Source organism: Dendrobates tinctorius, unplaced genomic scaffold, assembly GCF_039654945.1.
Source record: "Dendrobates tinctorius isolate UK_male_01 unplaced genomic scaffold, ASM3965494v1 ptg000240l, whole genome shotgun sequence".
Classification (NCBI taxonomy): domain Eukaryota; kingdom Metazoa; phylum Chordata; class Amphibia; order Anura; family Dendrobatidae; genus Dendrobates; species Dendrobates tinctorius.
This window is the reverse complement of record NW_027361907.1, coordinates 9,265,320-9,280,916: the sequence shown is the minus strand read 5'-3', so window position 1 is coordinate 9,280,916 and position 15,597 is coordinate 9,265,320. Positions and strand designations below refer to the sequence as shown.

The 15,597-nt window shown below is 42.2% G+C and overlaps 1 protein-coding gene across 5 annotated transcripts in view; it reads right to left on the bottom strand.

Moving 5' to 3' along the window:
* The window catches only part of MCF2L (MCF.2 cell line derived transforming sequence like), a 309,764-nt gene that overhangs the window by 57,319 nt on the left and 236,848 nt on the right, over positions 1 to 15,597 (bottom strand). For all 5 annotated transcript variants that reach the window (XM_073556853.1, XM_073556852.1, XM_073556854.1 and 2 more), the window contains 6 exons: positions 13,340 to 13,430; positions 10,662 to 10,781; positions 5,512 to 5,628; positions 5,226 to 5,375; positions 3,041 to 3,165; positions 2,124 to 2,238 (listed from right to left, as the gene is read on the bottom strand). In XM_073556853.1, the coding sequence (XP_073412954.1) occupies positions 2,124 to 2,238; positions 3,041 to 3,165; positions 5,226 to 5,375; positions 5,512 to 5,628; positions 10,662 to 10,781; positions 13,340 to 13,430 (718 nt within the window). The remainder of the gene's footprint in view (positions 1 to 2,123; positions 2,239 to 3,040; positions 3,166 to 5,225; positions 5,376 to 5,511; positions 5,629 to 10,661; positions 10,782 to 13,339; positions 13,431 to 15,597) is intronic.

Genomic DNA, 15,597 nt, shown 5'->3' with positions numbered 1-15,597 from the left:
ACCAAATACAGTTGTGGCCAAAAGTATTGACACCCCTGCAATTTTGTCAGATACTACTCAGTTTCTTCCTTAAAATTATTGCAAACACAAATTCTTAGTTATTATTATCTTCATTTAATTTGTTTTAAATGAAAAAAACACAAAAAGAATTGTCCTAAAGCCAAATTGGATATAATTCTGTCACAGGGGCTTAGTTCAACTAAGGCTGAAATACCCGGGGCCCCTGTGGTGTCCCTTTTACTAGGGGAAACCCTGTCTGACCCTCAACCCAGGGTTTTTGCTGAAGGTGCAAATGCCTGAGCCTCCGACCTTTCCTTATCTCCTGCTCAGCCCTGCACTTAACCCTCCACCCTCCACCCAGTGAGGAGTCACACCACCAAAGCTCCCACACAAATAATGACAGACAGGGAGAACTTAAACTGCACTGCGCCGCACACACACAGGAATAAACAGTAATGTGAACAGGGCACAACTAAACACAAATATGGGAAGGAGAAAGGATAACGACGGATCATACGACACCAGATATGAATCTCTCTCTCTTGAACACCTCCACTCCAGACCGGAACCACTTGGTATGAAACACAAGCTATAATCGGCGACACTCATATGCCAGTATGACTATTTAAAGACCGTGGGCGTGACTAACCTTCCAACCTGGTCTCCAGCAGGATTAACCCCCGAGAGCCTGAAGATCAAACCGGCGCCACTGAGGCTATAGTGGCTGGAGGTGTACCACATTGAGCATGGAGAAAAGAAAGAAGACCAAAGAACTGTCTGAGGACTTGAGAAACCAAATTGTGAGGAAGCATGAGCAATCTCAAGGCTACAAGTCCGTCTCCAAAGACCTGAATGTTTCTGTGTCTACCGTGCGCAGTGTCATCAAGAAGTTTAAAGCCCATGGCACTGTGGCTAACCTCCCTAGATGTGGCCGGAAAAGAAAAATTGACAAGAGATTTCAACGCAAGATTGTGCGGATGTTGGATAAAGAACCTCGACTAACATCCAAACAAGTTCAAGCTGCCCTGCAGTCCGAGGGTACAACAGTGTCAACCCGTACTATCCGTCGGCGTCTGAATGAAAAGGGACTGTATGGTAGGAGACCCAGGAAGACCCCACTTCTTACCCCGAGACATAAAAAAGCCAGGCTGGAGTTTGCCAAAACTTACCTGAAAAAGCCTAAAACGTTTTGGAAGAATGTTCTCTGGTCAGATGAGACAAAAGTAGAGCTTTTTGGGCAAAGGCATCAACATAGAGTTTACAGGAGAAAAAAAAGAGGCATTCAAAGAGAAAAACACGGTCCCTACAGTCAAACATGGCGGTGGTTCCCTGATGTTTTGGGGTTGCTTTGCTGCCTCTGGCACTGGACTGCTTGACCATGTGCATGGCATTATGAAGTCTGAAGACTACCAACAAATTTTGCAGCATAATGTAGGGCCCAGTGTGAGAAAGCTGGGTCTCCCTCAGAGGTCATGGGTCTTCCAGCAGGACAATGACCCAAAACACACTTCAAAAAGCACTAGAAAATGGTTTGAGAGAAAGCACTGGAGACTTCTAAGGTGGCCAGCAATGAGTCCAGACCTGAATCCCATAGAACACCTGTGGAGAGATCTAAAAATGGCAGTTTGGAGAAGGCACCCTTCTAATATCAGGGACCTGAAGCAGTTTGCCAAAGAAGAATGGTCTAAAATTCCAGCAGAGCATTGTAAGAAACTCATTGATAGTTACCGGAAGCGGTTGGTCGCAGTTATGTTGGCTAAAGGTTGTGCAACCATGTATTAGGCTGAGGGTGCCAATACTTTTTGTCTGGCCCATTTTTGGAGTTTTATGTGAAATGATCAATGTTTTGCTTTTTGCTTCATTCTCTTTTGTGTTTTTTTCATTTAAGACAAATTAAATGAAGATAATAATACCAAAGAATTTGTGATTGCAATCATTTTCAGGAAGAAACTGAGTATTATCTGACAAAATTGCAGGTGTGTCAATACTTCTGGCCACAACTGTAACTGTTTCCACCAGGGTCATTTGGGTTTGAGGGATAGTAATAAGAGTCACATGAGGTTGATAATAGGTCTATGACTGACAGTATATGAAGACATTGGATTTCCAATTATCCACCTCACCTCTCGAAACTTTGTCTCAAAATGTCGCAGTTGCAAGCACTGTTCAAGCTTTTGTTGATGTTTTGTCCAAAACTCATCAAACGCTGCTTCGGTTTCATTTAGTTGCATAATAAGCCTGTAAAATGAATAAGAAGCCAACATGTGGGACACAAACATAATAAATTACAAAAGTCTTTAAAGCCAACTACAACTTCATAACTTGAGTCACATGGGCCAATATGCAAAATCTTCTACAGGGTCATCCATGGCCCATTAATAAAACTAGGGTCTTCTTATGTAGCTCGGGGGCTTTTCGGACCTCTCCAGGCACCAGAGTCTGATGCCATGAATCAGAAAATAAGGTAGAATTATCAGAAACCATCTAAATCACATACAGCCTCTATTGTCTAGCAATGAAGGTGCACTTTCAATTTACCAGGATAGTTCAAGAAAAGTTTTGATAATTGAGGCTCAGTGTTTTTATAAAATTCTACTTTCATCTGTGTTTGCCAAATCATAGACATTGAGTACATGGGGAAACTATGAGAAAAGCTAGTACAATAGTACAAATGGGCTTGATTATCCAGGATTAATCAAATATGGCACCCTTCAGTGAATGAAATACTAGATCACCTAAGGACCGGCAGCAGCATTGCACTATTCTTGGAAGAAATACACCATATTCTCTGGAAAACACCTCAATGCCGCCTAAACTCACCATTGATTCTGAACAAAAACAGTCGTCCGAGACTACAGACTTCACCAATGTGAAAAACAGCACAACCAGACACCACATACTTCAATTTATAGCTGTGACATCAGCAAGTAAAGAACATCCAGCTTTAGCTCAGATATATCAGAATAGGAAATCTGGAAATTAAATAATTACATACATAGTGAATATTTTTGTGCAAAACGTAAATTGTGGATTTTCACACCTCTCTACTGTTGTTTGATTATCCTGCTGGTCCTGATTCATTCTGTATTCCGGGTCCTCTAGAACAGGCTGCCTGATCCTTTCCAAGATATCATTTCCCTGCTTCAATGCCAATCCCAAATCATCCTGTATTAAATAAACATGAAAGTCTTCAGGATTAATACAGATTATATCAATCTACAGCTCAGTTCACACTTCTACAATGCCCCACGCTGAGCACTACATCAGGGTTTTTTGTCAGAATCCAACCCAGAAAAACTGTATCCCGACGGGAACCCTGACAGAGCCATTCACTTGAATGAAACCCACAGAGTCGCTTTTGACATTGAGTGGCCTCTATCCTGACAGTATTTGTCTTTTTCACACATGCACAAACACGTGGTTATCAAGGTTCATACTGTATGTCTGGAATATACAAGTACTGCCAGGACAGAAGCCAGTCAGTGTCCACAGTGAGTCCGTCCACATCATTCATGGGAGTAGCTCCGTTGGGGATCTGTCAATGTTCCTGGTGAAATACAGTTGTTGGAGGTTTCCAACATTGAGCATAGAGCACTGTATAAGAGTGGACATTATTAGTGATGATTGAGCATGTTCGGATAAGGTGTTATCAGAACATGCTCAGGTGTGAATAGAGGATCTTCGGCATGCTCGAATACTATGTTCAAGTTGCCGTGGTTGCATGTCTCGGGGCTGTTTAACAGCTGCAACACATGCAGAGATTGCTTAACAAACAGGCAATCTCTGCATGCGTTGCGGTTGTCGAACAACTGCGAGACGTGCAGCCACGGCAACTCGAACATAGTATTCGAGCATGCCGAAGATCCTCTATTTGCACCCGAGCATGCTCGGATAACATCTTATCCAAACACACTCGCTCATCACTAGACATTATTCAAGGGTCAACACCGAAACAAGAACTGAAATGATTTCTACTGCCTACTGAAACGTGACATCACATTCTTCTATTACTTGTCCATAGGGTGTGAGAAATGCCAGTAGGACTTCATAACTTATCCTACATCCAGATAGCCATCTCTTAGTGACAGTCTTGAGTTTTCTGGTCTTCTACGTGTAGTCACATATCTATATATATAATTGTCTTATCACGTCTGTCTGTAACCGAAATCCTGCGTCGCTGATTGGTCGCGGCAGTTAGGCCGTGGCGAATCAGCGACAGTCGCTTAGTCATTGCGGCAACACGGCTGCATCGCTTATTGTACAGGCATATTACAGCCGTTAAAGGCATCACTGCTGCGTCACTCATTACACAGGCACAGTCCTGTACATATACAATACATTAGGTAAGAGCAGAACAGTGACTGCAGCTCTGGGTCTAACAGGAGTACATTAGGTAACAGCAGAACAGTGACTGCAGCTCTGGGTGTAACTGGAGTACAATACATTAGGTAAGAGCAGAAAAGTGACTGCAGCTCTGGGTGTAAATGGAGTACAATACATTAGGTAAGATCTGAACAGTGACTGCAGCTCTGGCTGTAACAGGAGTATAATACATTAGGTAAGAGCAGAACGGTGACTGCAGCTCTGGGTGTAACTGGAGTACACTACATTAGGTAGGAGCAGAACAGAGACTGCAGCTCTGGGTGTAACAGGAGTACATTAGGTAACAGCAGAACAGTGACTTCAGATCTGGGTGTAACTGGAGTACAATACATTAGGTAACAGCAGAACAGTGACTGCAGCTCTGGGTGTAACAGGAGTACATTAGGTAACAGCAGAACAGTGACAGCAGCTCCGGGTGTAACAGGAGTATAATACACTAGATGGTGGCCCGATTCTATCGCATCGGGTATTTTAGAGTCTCTGTTAAAATAAAAAATAGTTATATACTCACCTTCCGACGGCCCCCCGCACTCTTTCTCTCCTCACCACGCGCCCGGCATCTTCCGGTTCCAGTAATGCTTAGCGAGAAGGGCTGAAGATGACGTCATTCTCGCGAGAGTGCGACGTCATCAGCGGTGTTTCGCGCAAAGCATTACTTGAACCGGAAGATGCCGGGAGTGTGGAGAGGAGAGAAAGAGTCCGGGGACCGTTGGAAAGTGAGTATATAACTATTTTTTATTTTAGCAGAGACTCTAGAATACCCGATGCGCTAGAATCGGGCCACCATCTAGTATGGTTATAAGCAGATATATGAAAGGTCCAGTGACTTGTAGACTGCTCACCTTCATTTTCTCCTTCTTCTCTGTATGCACAGCTAATAGAGAACTGGTGGTTGTCACATCATTAGGCAGCTCTGTCTCAGCTAATTCTGTCCCAAAGGACTGCAGCGTCTGTGCAGTCTGTTTGACCATCAGGGCAAAACTTTCTATTGCCTATGAGGATAAAGTCAGTGCAATACGACAGGAAGCATAAATAACGTGGTATTACAAGGAATCAGTCATTCACAGAGATACTGGACAGGTAGTCAAGTCTGTAATAAAGCATAAGGAAATCGGAAATGGCACTCACTGTACGATGCGATAGCCAATTTTTATGGCAATAATCCAGTGTTCCACCAAGGTCCTGTGTCAGCTGTGACTTGTCAATGTAGCTCTGCAATTCTGCTGCTGAATTCAGCATTATGATCTGCGTACAGAAGTGAAATACACTCATTAGAGGAACGTCACTGTATTATACATTTTCTACACACTGGCACAAACACCATACAAATGTATTGCTGCTTGTATGAGCCAGAATGCCTGAAATCTGCAATGTTCTCTGAGTACACCGGTCCGCACTTCCAGTGGATGTACTATTTGTATGTGCCTAACCGATGAAAAAAAAATTATTATTTTTTTTTTTTAAATTACTGAAGGAATTAATGGAGTTGTCCATGTCAGAAAAAACATGAATACTTTTTTTCCCCTTAAAAACAGATCCACATCTGTACGTTCACTCCACTGAAGTGAATAGGGCTGAGGCGCAAAACCACACGAAACTTGTGGACAAGTGTGGCACTAGTTTCTAAAGTAAGAATCCATGTTTTTCTAATCCTGGAAAATTCCTTGAACAGTACTTCACATGTTCAGTATTTTACCTGTGTAAGAGGGTGGCATTGCTATGGACCGTAGAGACAAGCTGCCACTTTAAGAGACCCCCTTGGTTAGAGCAGTGGGACATTCTGCACTTCCCTGCTGTAAAGACTGTTTCGTTCCACCAGCCCGATACATAGAACAGTGTTCTCTGTCTGTTTTTCCCCTTGTGCTTTCTCCCCTATAGGTGCTGTTCCGCATTGCAAGTGTCTCTATTCCACTGCAACCTTGATGCTGTGATGGTCGAGGACGACCATCTTCAAGTAGGGGAGGCATGTAAGGCGGTGGCATTGCTATGGACCATAGAGACAAGTTGCCACTTTAAGAGACAGCACCCCCTTGGTTAGAGCAGTGGGACATTCTGCGCTTCCCTGCTGTAAAGACTGGTTCCACCAGCCCGATACATAGACCAGTGTTCTCTGTCTGTTTCTCTGCTTATGTTTTCTCCCCTAGAGGTGCTGTTCCGCATTGCAAGTGTCTCTATTCCACTGCAACCTTGATGCTGTGATGGTCGAGGACGACCATCTTCAAGTAGGGGAGGCATGTAAGGCGGTGGCATTGCTATGGACCATAGAGACAAGTTGCCACTTTAAGAGACAGCACCCCCTTGGTTAGAGCAGTGGGACATTCTGCGCTTCCCTGCTGTAAAGACTGTTTTGTTTCGTCTGCCAGACTAGGGAGGGGAGGGGCTGCTTTTCTGTGTGTGAGGAGAGACAGGAGATTTCTGCAGGAAGGAGATGTGCCTGCCTGGAGCTGTGAGGGAAAGAACATTTAGTCTGCGACTGTGACTTTGTAAACTACTCTGGGGATTAAAAGGTGGCTTTCCTGTCTTGCCGTGAGAAGCCACAAAGAAAATACAAGAAAGGAATCCAGAGGAAGGAATCCACCGTTTCTAGGAGCATCACTGGACTTGCACACAAGGAAAAGATCACATTGCACAGAGCTTCCAGGAAAGACGTGCGCACCATCTTGCAAAGCTTCAGGGGCCCCGGGAATGGACTAAGATACCAACGCTACTGTGAGTGTTAACCTCTTCTGTGCACATGCTAGGGCTTAGGATAGGCTGCAATAGATAGAGCACGGCAGCCGTGAGGCCAGGTTAGAAAAGGCCAGATAGGTTATGAGTTAGTGTAGCATCGTACATGACTTTACTGGGTTGTCTTGCCAGTTGGATAAATACTCTGAGCTGTTATAGTTGTTGCTCCGTGCTGTTTGACGGCCCAGCTAAATAATATTATCCTTGTAAATTGTCTGTTTCCATAGCATACCCCTGTTTCTGCATTTTCCTATACACTGCATTCCTTGCCTGTAAATAAATTAACCCTTTGTTGCTTGCACCTCTTCTTGTGTACCGTAGTCTCCCTGCATTTTGGTGGTCCCCCGGCCATCGCTTCACCTGTAAGCCAAAACCAGGAGTGGGTGAAGTGGTGACGACGTGTTTCTATTATACTTTTCCTCTGATTGTTCCTCTCCTGGTTTTGGCATGGACATAAGTGATGTAAAATCCTGACCAAATACTGAAATTGTGAACGTGGCCTAAAGTTTACATACACTACACAAAATATAGGGACACCCCTTCTTATTAGTGGGTTTATCAATTCAGTCACACCAACTGGAAAAAAAAAAAAAATCATCAAATGAAACATAAAGCGATCTATAAAGAAAAATGTTATGTCATAAAAAAGAGCCTAGGGACTGTCATTGCGGCCCGGTGATAAGATCCCAGCACGCAGGTCAAGTTTGTCAAATTACTGACTTGTCCAATTGTAAAGAAAAACTATAAAAGCAATAATGGCAAAATAGCAGGGGAGGGAACAATGCGGCACTGAAGCATGTGGAAATCGCCTGTAACACTTGCGGTACAAGTGTGTGTTGGGGGGATTTTTTCCTTACAGTACCCAGTTAGGACGGCCATCCTGACTCCGGTCTATCAGTGCTGTGACTGTGACTGCATTTCCCGTGGCTGATGACATTAGCTCTGATGACAGATTTGGAGCTGTCACATACAGTATGGCTGCCAGAAACTTGTATACTGAAAGGTATCTGGAGTTTTCGGATTCTCCAATAACAAAATGAATTAAGACAACTTTATTTTTGTCTCTGAAAGCCCACTGTAATTTCCATCCTGGAAGCAGCCTAATGTACAGTAAGATATATTTTCCTTTGGTTTTCACAATCTTCCTGTGATGTCCAAGAGCTGGTATGTAAAGAAGAGCAAATCGATTTAGGCTACTTTCACGTTAGCGTTTTTTAGTGCAGCGCTTCGTGCTCAATAGAAATGCATGCAAAAAACGCATCATGCGTTTTGCATGCATTTGCGTTTTTAGGCGCATGCGTTTTAACCAGTTTCTAGCCATGTTAACTCTTAAAACGCATGCGTTTTGTAACGCAGGCGTGTGCATCTCCATGCGCACGCCTGCGTTCCCATAGACTGTAATGCGTTATTTTGTCACATTCCGTGCGCAAGTGTGCACATGCGTTTTTTTGACACCGTTGGATGGACCCAAAAATGCAACAGGTTGTGTCTGGCACGCCTAGGCGCAAACCTTAAAAAACGCATGCGCACGAAAACGCATATGAACGCGTTCAAATGCTAGACCATGCGCACGCCATGTTAAACATAGGTGCGCATGACGCATGCGCATGGACGCGCACAATGCACTGCGGAAAAAAAAGCTAATGTGAAACCAGCCTTACAGATCCTAGGTCACTGGTCCAGTGGCCACGTTCATAGTCCGGGGCCGCTGGATGGCCGCACTGCAAACTTCCTCTTACCCAATGGCATCAAAGGCGCCTCTTCTGATTAGTAAGTCTGATGATAAGTCACATGTGTGTAACACAACAATAATGATGTTACGCAGGTAGGAGCAAGGTTGGTTCCCATCTGGCGGCCATGGACTGCTAACGGAACACAATTGGCCAGGGTCCTGTGAATCAATTCGCTCATCTGTAACTCTAGAAAATGGTATCTTCCTTTTTTCACCAGAAATAGCCCACTCTAGATCATGGGTTATTCTGAGAATTGCAGTATAGCCACAATCACATCAATAAAGAAGAACTACAAAGACAGATCTGGCAAAGGACAAGAGTGGGGTTGAATCTAGAAAAAAAATGTATTTTGCTACATATTTGGGCATGCAGGTCTTTAAAATGTATATTCATCAACACCTTTACATCTTCTATCTGTTGCTGCATTTCCAAGAATTTAGTGTTTTTATTCATATGTAAATGAGGCGATCAGTGCTCTGGGCGTGACAGAGAACTTCCTGAGCCTCTGCCTCACTACCATTTTTACACACCCAATGCCACCTTCTTTAGCTTGACTGATAGTTCTCTGTCTGTGCAACATCAGGCGCCAGGCAAGGAAATGAGATAGTAAGCTATCAATTGAGCCTGGTTCTAGGCAGGGAAATATGCTCGGGAGGCAAAGGATTGGGAAGCATTCTGTCACTCACAGAACACTCAAAAGCTCATGTCTCAAAAATGACGGATGTGATAGAAGATAAAAAAATAAATCCAACAACACTTTTATAGGACCTGAATGTCCATTTAGGAGATTTGGGGAGGTTGATCTTACTGACATATTCGCTTTCAGCTACACTATACCATGGGTGGGGTAAAGAATACAAAGATCATGGTCCAGAAGTGTGGGTGAGAGTTCATTTATGTATTTCACAGAAACAAACAGTATTCTGCCGCTACAACTTTTACCAGTCAGCGTTTCACAGTATTAAATAGGAATACAAGAGATTGTCTGGGAAATGGTTCAACGTGGGATTAGTAAATAAATTATAGCCTATTCAACAGTTATTATATTGATCTTTCTACACCGAGAGTAGGGAATGAACACTAAATCGGCATCAATAGACTTGTTCAACCCCCCTATTATAACAGAACTTTCCCATCTTTCTAACAAACATACTTGGATATTGATCACTCACTAGGAAGCTATCCGTTTGGGTTATCACAACAAAATTGTCATAGGTAATATGGGAGCACAAATGTGCCAAAAATACGCTTGTCTGGCCTAGACAGGTTTGTCTAATTTTAGCTCGACATTAGGTTTTTAAACTTAATGCAGTAGCTCCCAATATTCAAAGAACTCATATTTCTAAAAGGGAATCTGTAAGCAAGCTTTTGCTTATCTAAGAGCAGCATGATGTAGGCAAAGAGACCCTGAATCCAATGATTTAACACTTAGGTTACCGGGTGCAACGGTTCTGACACAGAGTTCTTAGGTTCAGCAATGCCGCAGGGCTGAAAAAGCTAACTCCAGCCCACACCAGGCTCTGTATTTACATAGTCTATTGACAGTGAGCTGCTTATCATAGAAGAAGGCGGAGTCAGACTAGGTTTCACTCACTTTTGCAGCTATTATAGTCTGGGCAATGATGATCAACAGGTGACAAAACCTTAAGTGTAAATAAACAACAGCACACAGCTTGACATGTGACACATCATTGAAATATGTGTTTTAACCCCTACTTCATGCTGTCCTCTGATTACATAGTAAAAACCTGCTGAACAGACTCCCTTTAAAGTCTTAGAAAACATGAAAAAAGTTGGTCATCATATCCTTTCACTTACCGGTACCTTCATTTTAAAGTCATCTTTGTTTAATTTGAATGCAATGTCTGACAGGGTTCGCTGAAGTATTCCTGATGGCCGCAAAACAATAACTAGTTGCAGGTTCCCTGGGAATGATGCCTATAAGATGCAAGATGAACATAAAGGACACCAATTGAAAAAAAAACATAATAAATAACATAACTAATGTGAGCTGTTCACTATGCACTGGGAGGTCACTGAAGTCACACTGGCCGCACCCCTATGACTGAAAGCTGGAGGCTGCAAGGAGAAATAAAGTTAATTTCCTTCAGGCAGTGGGGCACTCGGTGTGGGCGCCTGGCAGCTTCAGGTGACTATTAATCTACAGATGAAACAAATATCTGCTGGTTAATAGGGTTTTCTAACATGACAGTTTACACCACATGTTCAAAACTTTATAAGGAATTAGGTCTCTATAACTCCAAGTTTTTCTGTTGTGATAATTTTTAAATAATACCAGCGCTTCCACAAGGAAATCCTTAGGCTGTTTTCCCACACATGAAAATATTGTGCTTTTTTTCTGCGTATGCTGGCATTTTTATATGCATTTCCCTTTTTTTATGCATTTTTAGTGCATATTTGACACAACATTTTTTTATGATTTTTGTTGTGTAAATAAGCTGGAATTCTGCACTAAAAATGCCATTGTGTGTAACATAAGAACACACAAAAGGCACACAGTTCAACAGTATTCTTAAATGCACAGTCGGTATGAGCGTTCATGAAATTACATCCACTTTGCTTGAGCTGTAAAAAGCAGATTTTCTGCACAAAAAGTGCAGAAGAAAAAGTAAAGTATCTAAGTTACATAGAAAATGACGTCAATACGGTATAAAGCCAATTCATAACTTGAGCCAAATAATCGTTCCTCAGCTCCACCATAAACATGCATGAACAATGACTTGGCTGAGCATGCGTATTTATTTCAGTAAAGCGAGATAAACAAGCCCCTGGCAGACATCTCTGGCAGCAGCTTATCACAATGGTGAAATGACTGTCTGCTCTGTGTGCGGAAAAGAAATGATGGCCGCTTTGATTAAGCATATTGCTCCAAGTATCATCCTTTATTAAAGGGAACCTGTTTCCTTGAGAAACTCTATTTACCTGCATATATAGGGGTAATCTGTAGGTAAATAACATTTAGACCTTGGGTAGCCACCAGCTTACTAGAGCAGCGGCTATAGCGCCTAAATTAGGTTTTATTCTCCCTTCCAGTCATTGTGGCGATGCAAGGAGCGGGTTACAGTCACTGATCACTACACAGTGAGGGGAATGTAATCTGTCCCCTGCACTTTGATTGACAGCATATGCAGAGTAAACAGTCAAAGTGCCAGGGAGTGATTACAGCGTGCTCACTAAAGTAACAGGTGACTGTAACCTGCTCCCTGCACCACCTCGGGGACTGGAAGCAAGGGGCTGCAGGGACAATAAGACATCTTTACTTCCTGTATCCACTGCTCCAAGGTTTAAATGCTAATTACCACTATATGTGCAGGTAAATAGAATTTTTTTAAATGACAGGCTCCCTTTAAGTTCCAGATCCTTAAAGAAGCACTCTCAAATGTTTTTTTTTTTAAAGATTTTAAGTTAACTTTCTCCCTGTAGCATCACTTTCAGTAAGGCATGATTTCAACGCTATTTACCTGCAGGTTAACCCCGTATTAGGAGGTAAATAGCGTTTCTGGTCCTGAAAGATTCCTTTTAAATACATCTTGTAGACCTGAAAAGGCTGGTGTATTTACGTAAAAAAAACCCATTTCAGAATGGCTATATAATCCTGTTTGAACGTTTCCCCCCAACTAATAATAATATAAAGAACTGGACATTATTGTACTGTACATTAAAGAGAGTACTTCATTCTGTATTCATAAAATGCTCCTTTTAATTTGAAGATTATATTGACCTTCTGACTTGGATTTTCAAAGTATACCAGCCTCATCAGGTCTAGGAATTCTATTTAGTACTGTATGCAGTTTGTATTGTGAAATCTGGTGAGGGATCGTCTTAATCCAGTCTTCAATCCCATTGTATTTTTGACCGATCATAACAATTTCAAGGCAGGGATCTAATGTATATGTCAAAATACTCTCATTGAGTTAGCATTCTCTCCATTTTAGTGATCCCCATGTATTTAATGTTGGTGAGGTTTTTCCCCACCTGTAGAAAAAATATAGACTTTAAATGGATCACATCGTAGTTATTAATTATTGAAGGTGAACTGTAATGCTTTCATTCTAGCACAAAGCTACGGCAGATCATCAGTGACGTGGTCTACAATTACGTAGGCCTCAGAATCTCTAGTTCCTGCAGCATTGGAAGGCTCTAGTAATAGATATACTAACAAGTACTAAAATATTTACAAGTAAAATCATTTATTAATGTAGTTTTTAATTTCACGTTGATCTTTATGCTCCAATTCAGACCTTTTATTATTCCATGATATTACAAGCACTGGCTGTATCTTTGAAGTCATAATCAAAATAACCAAAAAATTAAATAGGCGGAATAGTCATTTGTATAGAAGATCACATGGGCCTCCAGAATTGGAGAACGATGACACGCAATGATCAGCAACGTCAGCACCCAATTCTGAAGACATTCAGGAAGCTACAGATAGGGTATGATGCCATAAAAATGGGACAACAACGTGGACTTACGGCAATCCTCAGTATCGATGCTTTTATAGAAGTCCATTTGTCCAGTCTTCGGTCGATGACTAGGATGAAGCCAATTCCTGCATCTTGTAAACTAGGTGTAAAAATAGGAACAGGGAGAAGCCGCAGTTATTATTATTCCACGTGCAGACGCTGCCTCCTCACTATGGTGCAGTTTTTTAACCCTCTATTCACAGAGCCAACGCAGATATTTACAAAGAAGCAAGCGCAGGGTTTCCCCCAGAATCAATGTCACCTTCCCATACAGGGTTCTCCTGCCACCCATGCGATGTTGATTATTCCATTTTGGCTCAATCGGCAGCAGCCTTGGTGCTTTTACATTTCCTCCTCACGGTAACTGCAATAATGGTCTTAGAGAAGAGCCACCTCTCATGGTTAACGGCAAATGTTCCATATCCATGCAGCTGCATTGAGGAAACGGAGCACACGATCCAGCTATCAGCTCCCCGGGATCCACCTTGCTTAAGCAGCCATCGACTTGTAGAAGCGATCTATTTCTGTGGTAGTGGTTCCACCTTAATCACAGCCGCGTAACACATTTGGGTAGTGAGGAAGATCCTCATCTCTGATGCTGATGGAATGACCTTTATTTTTTCTCCTTTCTGCTCTGTTTAGCAGCATATGCTCTAGACCCAGAGTATAAATGCACATATAACTAGCTGCTTCCAATCGAGGATTTCAGGAGCGAGGAAATTGTGCAGCGCCAGCATCTGACTGGGGGTTGGGGCCAATTACAGCAGCTTGCAAGAATGAAAAGGCAAAAGACTGACAAGAATAGCTAATAACAAGCACACGATGAGCGCTGGATGGCATCTCAGTTCAGGACTTAATACTACATAATGGGCAGCAATTTAGGCAATTTAGTGGCAGTAGTAGTGCGGCAAACCGATACATATCCGACTCAAATTAAAACAAAATAGATATTTTTCTCTTTTTCTCTTTTATCTTCTATCTGTGTTAACAGCACAAATAAACTTAATAACCCGTACAACAAAACCGATATTTTTGTCACATCGTAAATTATTTGAGTCGAGCCCAAGGCAGCAAACTTTAGCTGCTGCAAACATTAACTTGACAATTAATTTATTATATAGCGTACTATGATTTAATAAACTTCTAATGACATATGCATGTGATGTCAGCTTAAAGTTTTTATTAATGTCAAGACAATGATTGCTACAACTGAGTATGAAGCTATAATTAAGGTAGAGAAGAAGGAACCTAGTTTCTTCTGTACTAAAACTATACAGATCACAGAAAATAATACAACCACTAAGAGGTGAAGACCATTGGTTAGCTCCTAACAATTGCAGCTGTCAAAGTAGAGGACAGACAATATTAAGCAATAGGAGAACAATCAGTTCATAAAGTTAATGTGTTGGAAGTAGGGAAAATGGCATCTGAGTGACTTTCACAAAGATCAAACTGTGAAAGCTAGACAACTGGGTCTCATAAATAAGATATGTAACAGTCAGTGTGGAGTGCCAAGGGCCCACCAGTAACAGTGACTTTGGGGGCCCACTTTTCACCCGCATACAAATATTACACTAACCCCCATTCACAAATTTACCTATATCTCTATATAATAATAATAAACTGGGTAGTTTGGTTACTGAATGATGAAATGTTGCATTTTTCTGTACAGAGTAAATCATGTGAATTATGCCAAGTACTGCCCATACAGTGGGGTTGGGGGCCCTTTTCTGCACAGAGGCCCACCGGGGGGATTCCCCTGTTCCCCTATGGGCCAGTCCAAGCCTGGTGCCTGGTAGCAGTGATAATTACCTACCCAAAGTGGTCCATGGAAAGACAACTGGTGAAAGTGCCATGGACATCCAAGGCTCGCTGATGCATATGGGGAGGGAAGGCTAGCCCATCTACTACGATTCACAGAATTTTCCCCATAAATTGCTGAAAAGGTTGCCTCACATAAACATAATTACCAATAAACAGGATAGGTGATAAATATATGATTGGCATGTTATGCTAAAGTCCTCTTTTGATGGAGCAAAATGAGGGTGAACACGAGAAACAATTCCTTCATTCACTGTCTATAGGAGTTTGGTTCCCACTCACTAGTGCTCCATTCACAGACGGTCCTCTGTTCTAGGGACCCAGACCAAAAATAATCATTCATATACAGTATGCTGGTGAACAACCCCGTTAATGATTGCTAAGATAAAATAGTGTGGCAACATTCAATTTATTACAGCTTGTTGCTTATGGGGCTATATGACCCT